We start from the raw sequence: 13,369 nt of genomic DNA on the forward strand, positions 1-13,369 counted from the left end.
TACGTAGCTGCCCCCTTGTCCAGGCACAACCATTCTGCCCCCTGTGAAATCCCACAGCAGTGCAAATAGAGTGGAGCCTGCGTGAGGAGAAGCCATCCTAATTCTCACACACTGCTGCTGCTGTCCTGCTTCCAGATGACTGAGATTAGGAACTCAGTAAGATATTATTGGCGTAAACCGCTTCCTACGCTCAAGCAGTGCGTGCTAGCAATACTAGTACCACACGGATCTATCTACAACAATACTCCAGATCAGTCCTTAACATAAACAATATAAATTCAGTGTTCAGCATGTTAGTGCTGAGAAATGGAGCAATGTGTCTGGTGTCAGAGTCTAACATGACTGGTATTGGGTGATATGCTACCTCAGAGCAAGCAGCTATATTGACCATTTTGCCTCATGGACCCCCAAAAGTGCGATTTTGAAGCACACCCACCGGTTGATGAGTCGACGCACATGCATGAAGATAATATTACCCCCTTTGACTGAAAAAAAAACTAACCTAAAAAAATTGTAACTAACGCTGGTGCAAATTGATTGGGGAAACTTGTATTTTTAAAACTTAGGTCAAAAAAAGCGGCCTGCTCCAAAAAAAACGCCGCAAATCACTGGGGAACACTGAGTCTAAGAGGTTTGTTACCGGCCAGGTGATCCCTCTTGACTCTAGCCTCTAAAACCAAAGTTTAGCCTCATCTAATCTCTACTTCCACATTTACCATGCTGTTTCTTTTCAACATCGGTGGTGTCGCGCACTTTGCCCTTGACCCTTCAACTTGGCCTCTCAATTGAAAACGCAGTTTTTGCTCCAGAGCTGCGGCACTTACCTCATCACAGATGTGGAGAGCGAAAAACAGGACCAGCATTCCAGTGGACGGATATCTCCCGTGATGCTCTGTCCACTTGTCATGGATATACTTGAAGAATGCTGGGTTGTAGATTTGTACCTGAGTGAAGATCAAGGGGTTAGACTTTAAACAGCAGTTTTTAAACAGTGTCATAACTGATGGATGAAAATATTTTTTATTTTCCCCATTTTCCTCCCTGCCTCTTCTGAGATGTGTGAGTGCTGCCGGGATACGCTTCCACAGGTATCTGTGGAACCGTAGCTGTCCCATACCTGGCCCCAGTGGGCACTCTGCATGTGTCAGCAGGTTATTTGCCCAGGTAAGCCCGCTGTTGTCATCCCCTGAAGACCACACAGGCACTACACTTTCCAGCAGGGATTACTGGATCAGCAGCGGGAACTCTGGCTGGCTTTCAACTCGCAAACGCATGGCTGCAGAGGCCAAACCGCCACCTGCTGAGATCAGATAACTCGGCATAAACTGGGGATCAAACGCTGCTCTAAACAGTTCCCTACTACACTGGGTGGTGCCTTAGAGGGAGTGCAATGAAAGTTCACCAGACTGATTCCTGAGATGGAGGGATTGTCCCACGAGGAGAGATTGAGTAGACTAAGCCTATATTCCCTAGAGTTTAGAAGAATGAGAGATGATCTCATTGAAACGTATAAAATTCTTAAGGGGCTTGACAGTGTAGATGCAGGGAGGATGTTCCCCCTGGCCGGGAAGTCTAGGACCAGGGGTCAAAGTCTCAGAATAAGCGGTCGGCCATTTAGGACTGAGATGAGAAAAAATTTCTTCACTCAAAAGAGTTGTGAATCTTTGGAATTCTCTACCCCAGAGGGTAGAGGGATGCTCGGTCGTTGAATATATTCAAGACAGAAATTGCTAGATTTTTGGATACTAAGGGAACCAAGGGTTATGGAGATAGTGCAGGAAGGTGGAGTTGAGGCAGACGATCAGCCATGATCTTATTGAATGGCACAGCAGGCTCGATGGGCTGTATGGTTTACTCCTGCTCCTATTTCTTATGTTCCTATTTACCCAGCAGCCTGTCAAATGAAATACTTTATATTCAGATTGGGTGGGGCTGAGTCTGCTAATATACAGTGATCCCCTTGCATATCTATTGGGGACCAGTGGTACAGAGAATTAAACACAGGTCCTCTACCTCTGGGACCTGGGTACCACTCCAGCCCAAATTGGTGGAATGAAAGTTTTCTCTGTCTGCTGTGAGGATTCTATGTGAAATGAACTTTGGTAGTTTCAGCCCCATTCTTAGTGGATATGGGCCTACAGCACAAGGATTTGGCAATTTATTTCAGAGGCGCCGATAAGATTTTGATTTGTGAAGGGAGTGGAGAAATTCAGACTGATGCAACAGGGACACTCTCATGAAGCTGGGCCAAAGACACAATAGAGTTGATTTTTAACTGGCTGCCCAGGCATCAGGCTAGCAATGTGGACTGACCACCCGTTAGTAAAACCGCACGATTTGGATGGTTTCTAGATGGGGCGGCCAGTTTAACGCCCAGGTGGCAAGCTTAAAACCAAACCTATTGTTGGGAAAAACAGAGGTAGCTTTACTCTGCCTCTGGCTTGTGCTATAACTGATCAATGTGGCGGGTGGCACACTATCGGCACAGAAGTACGTGTGCGTACGCCACCTGCCATATTGGGCACTCTGGCACCCATTTTACGCCTTCTAAAACAACCCATTTCGAGGCCATTGCCTTTTTGTTTCCTTTAAAATCCAGCCCAGGTTCCAAAAGGAAGGAACATTGTCTAAATATTCTATCTGCTGGCTAGTGGCAATCCAGTTCGTAATGGTGCAAATCTGTCGCTAACTTGGCACTAACTTCTCACTCGCATTCAGAGAGAGCAGCTGAAGGAAATGGAGAAATGTCACTCTGTCCAGGGCAATGGATGGTGCAGTGGGTTAATACACTGTCCTTTTAACTCTGGGACCTGTGGTTAATCCAGGCTAGCGTGATAATATGCAATTCTGCCCTGGGCGGTGCTTGAAGGCTGCCAGAAGCCATCTTTCTGGTTTGAACATAAGAACGTAAGAAACAGGAGCAGCAGTAGGCCTTTTAGCCCCCCAAGACTGCTCCACCATTCAATAAGATCTTGGCCTCAACTCCACTTCCCTGCCCGCTCCCCATAACCCTCGACTCCCTTATCATTCAAAAACCTGTCTATCTCCAGCAATGACCCAGCCTCCACAGTTCTCTGGGGTAGAGAATTCCAAAGATTCATGACCTTCTGAGAGAAGAAATTCCTCCTCATTTCCGTTTTAAATGGGCGGCCCCTTATTCTGAAACTATGCCCCATAGTTCTAGATTTCACCACGAGGGGAAACATCCTCTCTTCATCTATCCTGTCAAGCCCCCTCAGAATCTTGTATGTTTCAATAAGATCACCTCTCATTTTTCTAAACTCCAATGAGTATAGGCCCAACCTGCTTAACCTTTCTTCATAAGTCAACCCCTTCATCTCAGGAATCAACCTAATGAACCTTCTCTGAACTACCTCCAATGCAAGTATATGTCTCCTTAAATACGGAGGCCAAAACTGTATGCAGTACTCTAGGTGTGGTCGCACCAATATCCTGTACAGTTGTAGCAGGATTTCCCTGCTTTTATACTCCACCCCTTTGCAATAAAGGCCAATATTCCATTTGCCTTCCTGATTACTTGCTGTACCTGCATACTAACTTTTTGTGTTTCATGTACAAGGTCCCCAGATCCTTCTGTACCTCAGCATTTTGTAATCTCTCCCCATTTAAATAATAATTTGCTTTTTTATTTTTCCTACCAAAGTGGATAATCTCACAGTTTCCCACGTTATACTCCATCTGGCAAATGTTTGCCCACTCATTTAGCCTGTCTATATCCCTTTGCAGATTCTTTGCGTCCTCCTCACAACTTGCTTTCCCATCTATCTTTGTATCATCAGCAAACCTGGCTACATCACACTCGGTCCCTTCATCCAAGTCATTATGCCCCCTGCAGATGCCTTACTAAGATCAGGAGGTCCCCATTGTGTGATGAAATTGTTACCTGCTCTCCAGCTCTCTGGTGTACTCTGGGCTGCCATGCATTTGGTAGATGGGAATCCAAGTAGCAGAACAACAATCAAAAATACAGGTTCCTTTTATGAATAGATTCATTCCATTACTTCACCCGTAGACTGCAGATTCTCTATCACAATGTTGTTGCCTGTGATTCTACCCTAATACATAGAAATTCAAACATATACTTAATCATCACTTGCTGAATCAGGATTGCTGAAACATATATCAGACTAGAAGAAAGCTGGCTATAATTGTTCCAAATCTTTCTCTGCTGCCATCAACCATTCAGGTATGGGTTGGAGCCGGAAGTCCTTCCAATAATTGTCTCCGACTGCACCTTTTATCCCATCCAATGTACCAATAAAAACCCATCATCAGACACTGACTCACCTTGTCTTTATCCACCCGAAGAAACTGTTTGACAGGCGCATAGGTGCTGTAAATAAAAGACAGAGACAGGTCAAGAGAAGCTGAATCTCGAATCTATAAAGAATAGGCTTTTTATTAAAGTCTATTTCTCCCGCCCTAGTTTACGTCATCCTAAAGGCGCTGCCAATTGTTGGGGCCAGGATCTGCTGGCACTGCCAGCTATCTGGTATTTCACTCAAGGGGCCATTCTTAATGTGTGGGCAGAGACAATGAGTGCCAGCAGGATATTTGACTGTGGATGGCACCACAGTCAAGTCCAATCTTGTCCTCACCCGATAGCAATACACCGACGTTTTCCAGCACAAGGCAGACCAGCGATGGGCCTGAGATCCTCTGGTCTGTGTCAGCCAATGCTATAACCACCAGCTCACTGGGGTAAGGCACCGTACTGATGACAAAGTATTACTGTTTTCAGCTAATCAGGGAGATTGGAAGATTTACAGCTCTAATTAAACAGGCAGCCTGAGAAAAACAGGAGCATGGATGCACAGAACCCTTAGGGGTACAAATCATTTGGAGAAACACATGTCCACGGACAGCTCATGTGAAAAAGTTACTTGTAACAATTAAATCCTAAAGGTCCCTGATAGACAGTAGGTGATTTTGAACCATTCGGTCTAGATTTTGAGTGAACTTAAGCCAAGTGCCCACCTCCTGCCTTGCTCCTGTCTAGTTAGAGGACTTGTCAAAAGATGGCAATCCTTTGCAAACCACCTCCTCAGCCAACCAGGGGTTGGACATTAGGATGGTAAGAGTTTATGATTAGTTCCCTTGTGATTTCTCCTCCTTTCTTCACTCAGATTCTTGCAGGGTACAGTTTCAGGGTTAAGAGCAGCACTCCTGCAAGTAGTCATTGCTCCTCTATGAGTGTAGACAGTCAAATGTTGGTACGGTGCAACACCTTGTTGTTCCCATCCCCAACTGAGTTCAATCTCCATGTCTCCACTGCTGTAGCAAACCATCAAACCACAACCCGGGGCCTGTGTCTTGTTTTCAGCAGGGGCTCTTTCTGCTCAGATTTAACAGTGGACAGGGGGAAGGATTGTGTAAAAGGCAGGATTTTCAAAGCCAGTTAATATCATTGAATATGTATGCCTGCTTTGTGCCACTAATTGATATTCATAAATATGCAAATCATGCATTTAGAGTGTAGAATTATGAGACACTCAAGCTGAAATATGCAGCGATGAAATGGTTTGTGAAACAACATAAAGCATGAATTTATGGTGAAATATTATACTTTAATGCTAATTATACTGTGAGCTGTGTTTTGTGTGGGAGAAAACAATATTCATGGGACTAATGTCCTGCACACAGACACCTGTGGGTACAGTCAATTTTTTTCTCCATTTCCTCATCTCTTCTCAAGGCACTGACTCTGGATAGGCTGCAGCCCTCAAGTAGTTTGCTTAAATGGTCATGAATTATATGAGACCCTACTCAGTGAATTTTGGCAGGCTATTTTATCATGGAAGCATCACAGTCCAGTTGTGTTCATATCTAAGGTTTACACATAAGCACTTTCCGGACAGAGGTCCTCAATAGCGATCAGCAGCAGAAACCCTGGATGATTTGCCCCTCAACTGCTGCCCCAGCCAAGGTCACTCTCAGTTTAATTACATACATCGAATTTACAGCCATTCAGTCCACATGGGCCTCCTCCCACCTCGCTTCATCTCACCCCATCAGCATATTCTTCTACTCCTTTCTCCTTCATGTGTTTATCTAACTTCCCCTTAAATGCACCTATGCTACTCTCTTCAATTACTCCATGAGTTCCACATTCTCACCTCATTGGTAAAGAAGCTTCTCCTGAGGAACTTATTTTTTAAGGCATTCTGATTTTTACACTGATAGAATTCAGAACCCTTCAGGTTAGGAAGGGGAAATAAATTGGCCAGTCATCCCAGTCCATATTTTTAAAGGATAAGAGGATGCCAAGGCTGAATATCGTCCTGTCCTGTACAGAGGTCGCTTTATGGCCTTGCCCCATCGTATTTTAAAATTCATATTTTTGCTTTCAAATCCCTCCATATCCCTGTAACCTCTTCCAGCCCTACAACCCTCTGTGATCTCTGCGCTCCTCCAATTCTGGTCTTTTGTGTATCCTTCATTTTTAATCCCTTCACCATTGGCTCCAAGCTCTGCAATTCCCTATCTACACCGCTCCGCCTCTTTCGCTCCTCCTTTATGACGTTCCTTAAAACCTCTCTCTCACCTGTCCTAATATTTCCTTATGTGGCCCGATGTCAAATTTTATTCGATAACGCTCCTGTGAATCGCCTTGGGATGTTTTACTACATTAAAGGCGCTATATAAATGCAAGATGTTGTTGGTAAAATGTAGGCCATTCTGCCCCTCGAGCTTGGTCCGCCATTCAATGCAATCTTGGCTGATCCGTATCCTAACTCCATCCAATTGCTTTGGCTTCATATCCCTTCATACATTTGGCTCACAAAAATCTATCGGTCTCAGATTTAAATTATTAATTGAGCTAGTATCTACTGCTTTTTGTGGCTGAAGAGTTTCACATTCTGCTACCCTTTGCGTGAAGAAGTGTTTCTGAACTTCTCCCCGAATGGCCTGGCTCGGATTTCAAGTTGATGTCCCCTTGTCCTAGATTCTCCACTAGTGGAAGAAGTTTCTCTCTATCTACCCTGTCAATTCCTTTCAAAATCCTAAAAACCCAAATCAAATCACCCTTTAACCTTCTATACTCCAGGGAATACAAGCCTAGTTCATGTAATCTCACCTCGTAATTTTCGAGCCCTGGTAACATTCTAGTGAATCTGCACGGCCCTCCTTCCAAGGCCAATATATCCTTTCTAAGGTGCGGTGCCCAGAATTGCACAGCACTCCAGATGTGGTCTAACCAGGGCTTTGTATAGCTGTAGCAAAATCCTCCTATTTATATTCGAGCCCTCTAGGTATAAAGGCTGACATTCCATTAGCCTTTTTGATTATTTTTGTACCTGACATTTTAGTGATCTGTATAAATGGACTCCTAAATCTCTTTGAACCTCCACCGTTCCCAACTTTTTAATATTTAAATACAATTTGGATCTATCCTTTTTTGGTCCAAAATAGATGACCTCACATTTGCCTGCACTGAAATCCATCTGCCACAGTTTTGCCCACTCACTTAATCTATTAATGTGTCTTCGTAATTTTATGCTCCTGTCTACAAAACTTACTATACCACCAATCTTTGTTTCATCGGCAAACTTGGATATATGGCTCTCTATTGTGTTATCTAAGTCATTAATAAATATAGTGAATAGTTGGTCCTGGCACAGATCCTTGTGGGACTCCATTAGTCATTTCTTTCCAATTTGAGCACATACCCATTATCCCGACTCTATCTTCTACCACTTGATCAATCTCCGAACCAGGTCAATCATTTTGCTTCAATTCCATGATCTTTAATTTTAGCTAACAGTCTCTTATGTGGAACCTTATCAAATGCCTTCTGGAAGTCCATATAAATGACATCAATAGATATTCCCCTGTCTACTGTTTTAGTTACTTCCACAAAAAATTCTATTAGGTTTGTTGGACATCACCTACCCTTTAAAAATCCATGCTGGCTCTCTCTATCAGCTCAAATTTCTCTAGCGCTCAGTCATTCTGTCCTTAATTATAGATTCCAATAACTTCCTCACAACAGATGGCAGACTAACAGGTCATTAATTTCCTGGTTGCTCTCTCACCTTTCTTCAATAATGGAGTTACATTTGCACTTTTCCAACCTAAACGGATAATTCCTGAAATCAAGAGAGCTTTGAAACATTATGGCGAAAGCATCTGCAATTTCCCCACCTACGTCCTTTGAAATCTTGGGGTGGAATCCATCAGGTCCTGGGGATGTATCAGTCTTTGCTGCCATTATTTTTCCAATACTGTTTTCTTGAGAGAGAAGAGGTTGGGGCTGCTGAAGGGGTGACCATTGTTCTGCTCCCTATATAACTCTTAACTACCCCACCATCCAGTCAATAGAGCAATGATGCTATGGTTGCTGTAGGGCTGAATGATCCTGACCATATATATACTTCCTATCTACACCCAGCACTGTGAACTTCATTACTCAACTCAGTCTTGAGCAGGGAGCACACAATTAACTGAATGAGTCATTCATGTCAAATTTTAGCTGTGAGGCTGTAAATTCTGCTTTAATGAAACAGGAGATGGTGCTGATTGTTGGCATGCTAAGGCGTAATGTAGTTAATGCCCTTTAAGGAATACTAAGTTAGATTAATGTCACTAATGAAGGAGTCTTCATCCAGTTCGAATTGAGAAATCAAATATTTTTATACAGTGCGAGTGTTACAGAATATGAAGTGCTTGTCAAAGGTATGACAAAGTTATTTTCACATCCTGTCTGGCAGTTACTAACAGGGAAGAACCAATAAGACCGTGGGCCGAGTCTCAAAACAATGCTTTTCCGTAGTCCCCTCTGTGGAAGTACTTCATATTCACAGCAATATTAGTTTAGGGACCACTTATCAAATAAATCAATGTTCCCATCTTCAAAAAGTGAGCATTTTGCAGAAATTTTAATTAGAAAATAGGCAGAAATCTCATCAAAACCCAGAGTGATGATGTAATTGCGAGTTACTTAAATGACCAATCACAACTGCTGTATTTGTCAGTACCGTGGATTCAGCCAATCACGATCTCTGCACTAGATCGATTAGAGTCAGTGACTGCATGCACTGAAACAATGGTGTGCTGCATGCATGTAGTTGCGGGAGCCAAAGGCAACATCATTTCTTTTTCGGACTCTAACTGGATAACATTTTTCACAAGTGTTCATCAGTGGAAATTTACTGGAACTAGAGAAGCTAAAATTGCAGAGAATGCCATCAAAAGTTTAGATCTGGAGCTGGTTATTGCACCAGAAAGACGTGCAATAATGCCACATTCGATTGGATATCATCGGCAGTACTATATACATTTCACTGATAAATCCAAGATCAACAGATCCATGAAGAAGCAAGAAAGGGAAAATCAGAACTATGAACATGAGTACATGTGATTTTACAGTATTTCTTACACATGTTTATATACAACTTTCATTCCTTAGTTCAATGGTTATGCCGTTTGACACATGGGCCTGCTTCAGCCCTATTTACTTATTTCTGTGTAGACTGACTGGGGCCAAAATTCAGCTCCTCTGGCCACCTGGGACTCGCTTGCCTTTTCAGAGTTCTGAGTAACATAGAAACATAGAAAATAGGTGCAGGAGTAGGCCATTTGGCCCCTCGAGCCTGCACCACCATTCAATAAGATCATGACTGATCATTCCCTCAGTATCCCTTTCCTGCTTTCTCTCCATACCCCTTGATCCCCTTAGCCGTAAGGGCCATATCTAACTCCCTCTTGAATATATCCAATGAACTGGCATCAACAACTCTCTGCGGCAGGCAATTCCACAGGTTAACAACTCTCTGAGTGAAGAAGTTTCTCCTCATCTCAGTCCTAAATGGCCTACCCCTTATCCTAAGACTGTATTCCCTGGTTCTGGACTTCCCCATCATCGGGAACATTCTTCCCGCATCTAGTCTGTCCAGTCCAGTCAGAATCTTATACATTTCTATGAGATCCCCTCTCATCCTTCTAAACTCCAGTGAATAAAGGCCCAGTTGATACAGTCTCTCCTCATATGTCAGTCCAGCCATCCCTGGAATCAGTCTGGTGAACCTTCGCTGCACTCCCTCAATAGCAAGAACGTCCTTCCTCAGATTAGGAGACCAAAACTGAACACAATATTCCAGGTGGGGCCTCACCAAGGCCCTGTACAACTGCAGCAAGACTTCCCTGCTCCTATACTCAAATCCCTTTGCCATGAAGGCCAACATGCCATTTGCCTTCTTCACCACCTGCTGTACCTGCATGCCAACTTTCAATGACTGATGAACCATGACACCCAGGTCTCGCTGCACCTTCCCTTTTCCTAATCTGCCGCCATTCAGATAATATTCTGCCTTCGTGTTTTTGCCCCCAAAGTGGATAACCTCACATTTATCCACATTATACTGCATCTGCCATGCATTTGCCCACTCGCCTAACCTGTCCAAGTCACCCTGCAGCCTTTTAACGTCCTCCTCACAGCTCATAGTGTCCAGTTTAGTGTCATCTGCAAACTTGGAGTGCAGCACTTGTTTTGGGAGTCTAGTATCAGGCATGCAAACGATGTGGCCCATCCAACGGAGCTGATCGAGCATGGTCAATACTTCGATGCTGGAGATGTTTGCCCGAGCGAGAACACTGACGTTGGTACACCAGTCCTCCCAATGAATTTGCAGGATCTTGTGGAGGCAGCGTTGGTGGTACTTGTCCAGTGCTTAGAGGTGCCTGTTGTACATAGTCCAAGTTTAATGGAGCTTGCACATTGTTGATGCAAAAACACCCAATGTGCACAAGGAAAAGGTGCTCTTATCTTCTCAACAAGCTACCTTAAGAACGTAAGAACATAAGAAATAAGAGCAGGAGTAGACCATACGGCCCCTCGAGCCTGCTCTGCTATTTAGTAAGATCATGGCTGTTCTGATCATGGACTCAGCTCCACTTCCCCATCCGCTCCCCATAACCCCTTATCGTTTAAGAAACTGTCTTAAATTTATTCAATGTCCCAGCTTCCACAGCTCTCTGAGGCAGCGAATTCCACAGATTAACAACCCTCTGAGAGAAGAAATTTCTCCTCATCTCAGTTTTAAATGGGCGGCCCCTTATTCTAAGATCATGCCCTCTAGTTCTAGTCTCCCCCATCAGTGGAAACATCCTCTCTGCATCCACCTTGTCAAGCCCCCTCATAATCTTATACATTTCGATAAGATCACCTCTCATTTTTCTGAATTCCAATGAGTAGAGGCCCAACCTACTCAACCTTTCCTCATTAGTCAACCCCCTCATCCCCGGAATTAACCTAGTGAACCTTCTCTGAACTGCCTCCAAAGCAAGTGCATCCTTTCGTAAATATGGAAACCAAAACTGCATGCTATATTCCAGATGTGGCCTCACCAATACCTTATATAGCTGTAGCAAGACTTCCCTGCTTTTATACTTCATCCCCTTTGCAATAAAGGCCAAGGTACCATTGGCCTTCCTGATCACTTGCTGTATCTGCATACTATCCTTTTGTGTTTCATGCACATGTACCCCCAGGTCCCGCTGTACTGTGGCACTTTGCAAACTTTCTCCATTTAAATAATAACTTGCTCTTTTATTTTTTCTGCCAAGTGCATGACCTCACACTTTCCAACATTATACTCCATCTGCCAAATTTTTGCTCACTCACTTAGCCTATCTATGTTCTTTTGCAGATTTTTTGTGTCCTCCTCACACATTGCTTTTCCTCCCATCTTTGTATCATCAGCAAACTTGGCTACGTTACACTCAGTCCCTTCTTCCAAGTCATTTATATAGATTGTAAATAGTTGGGATCCCAGAACTGATCCCTGCGGCACCCCACTAGTTACTGGTTGCCAACCAGAGAATGAACCATTTATCCCGACTCTCTGTTTTCTGTTAGTTAGCCAATGCTAATATATTACCCCCAACCCCGTGAACTTTTATCTTGTGCAGTAACCTCAAATGTTTTCTGGAAGTCCAAATACACCACATCCACTGGTTCCCCTTTATCTACCCTGTTCATTACATTCTCAAAGAACTCCAGCAAATTTGTCAAACATGACTTCCCCTTCATACATCCATGCTGACTCTACCTGACCGAATTTTGCTTTTCCAAATGTTCTACTACTGCTTCTTTAATAATAGACTCCAACATTGTTCCAAATACAGATGTTCGGCTAACTGGTCTAGAGTTTCCTGCTTTTTGTCTGCCTCCTTTTTTAAATAGGGCGCTACATTTGCAGTTTTCTAATCAGCTGGGACCTCCCCAGAATCCAGGGTATTTTGGTAAATTACAACCAATGCATCCACAATCCCTGCCGCTACTTCTCTTCAGACCCTAGGATGCATGCCATCAGGTCCAGGGGATTCATCTGCCTTTAGTCCCATTATCTTACTGAGTACCACCTCCTTAGTGATTGTGATTGTGTTAAGTTCCTCCCCCTCCTATAGCCCCTAAACTATCCACTGTTGGAATATTGTTAGTGTCCTCTACTGTAAAGACTGATACAAGATATTTGTTCAGAGTTTCTGCCATCTCCATGTTCCCTATTACTAATTCCCCGGACTTGTCCTCTAAGGGGTCAACATTTACTGTAGCCGCCATTTTCCTTTTTATATACCTATAGAAACTCTTGCTATCTGTTTTTATATTTTGTGCTAGTTTACTTTCATAGTCTATCTTCTCTTTCTTAATCATTTCTTTAGTCGTTCTTTGCTGGCTTTTAAAAGCTTCCCAGTCTTCTGTCCTCCCACTAGTTTTGGCCACTTTGTAGTCCCTTGTTTTTAATTGGATACTGTCCTTTATTTCTTTAGTTAGCCACGGATGGCTATCTTTTCTCTTACACCCTTGTCTCCTCACTGGAATATATTTTTCTTGAGAGTTGTGAAATATCTCCTTAAATGTACACCACTGTTCATCAACCATCCTACACTTTAATCTATTTTCTCAGTCCACTTTACCCAACTCTGCCCTCATACCTTCATAGTCTCCTTTATTTAAGCTTAGTATGCTGGTTAGAGATCCAACTTTCTCACCCTCCATCTGAATTTTAAATTCAATCATGCTATGATCACTCATTCCGAGAGGACCGTTTACAAGGAGATTGTTTATTAGTCCTGTCTCATTACACAGGACCAGATCTAAGATAGCCTGCCCCCTGGTTGGTTCCGTTACACACTGCTCAAGGAACCCATCCCTTACGCACTCTATGAACTCCTCCTCAAGATTATCCTGAGAAATTTGATTTGTCGAATCAATATGGAGGTTAAAATCACCCATGATTATTGCTGATCCACTATTTCCTGATTTATGCTCCGACCAACAGAGTTGCTACAGTTATGGGGCCTATAGACTACACCCACCAGTGACTTTTTCCCGTTATTGTTCCTT

At 43.4% G+C, this 13,369-nt stretch overlaps 1 protein-coding gene across 4 annotated transcripts in view; it reads right to left on the minus strand.

The window, feature by feature from the left end:
• Nucleotides 1-13,369, minus strand: part of st3gal2 (ST3 beta-galactoside alpha-2,3-sialyltransferase 2) — a 468,108-nt gene that overhangs the window by 8,770 nt on the left and 445,969 nt on the right. For all 4 annotated transcript variants that reach the window (XM_070897754.1, XM_070897757.1, XM_070897756.1 and 1 more), the window contains 2 exons: nt 4,309-4,354; nt 825-944 (listed from right to left, as the gene is read on the minus strand). In XM_070897754.1, the coding sequence (XP_070753855.1) occupies nt 825-944; nt 4,309-4,354 (166 nt within the window). The remainder of the gene's footprint in view (nt 1-824; nt 945-4,308; nt 4,355-13,369) is intronic.

This window comes from Pristiophorus japonicus, chromosome 13, assembly GCF_044704955.1.
Source record: "Pristiophorus japonicus isolate sPriJap1 chromosome 13, sPriJap1.hap1, whole genome shotgun sequence".
Lineage (NCBI taxonomy): Eukaryota > Metazoa > Chordata > Chondrichthyes > Pristiophoridae > Pristiophorus > Pristiophorus japonicus.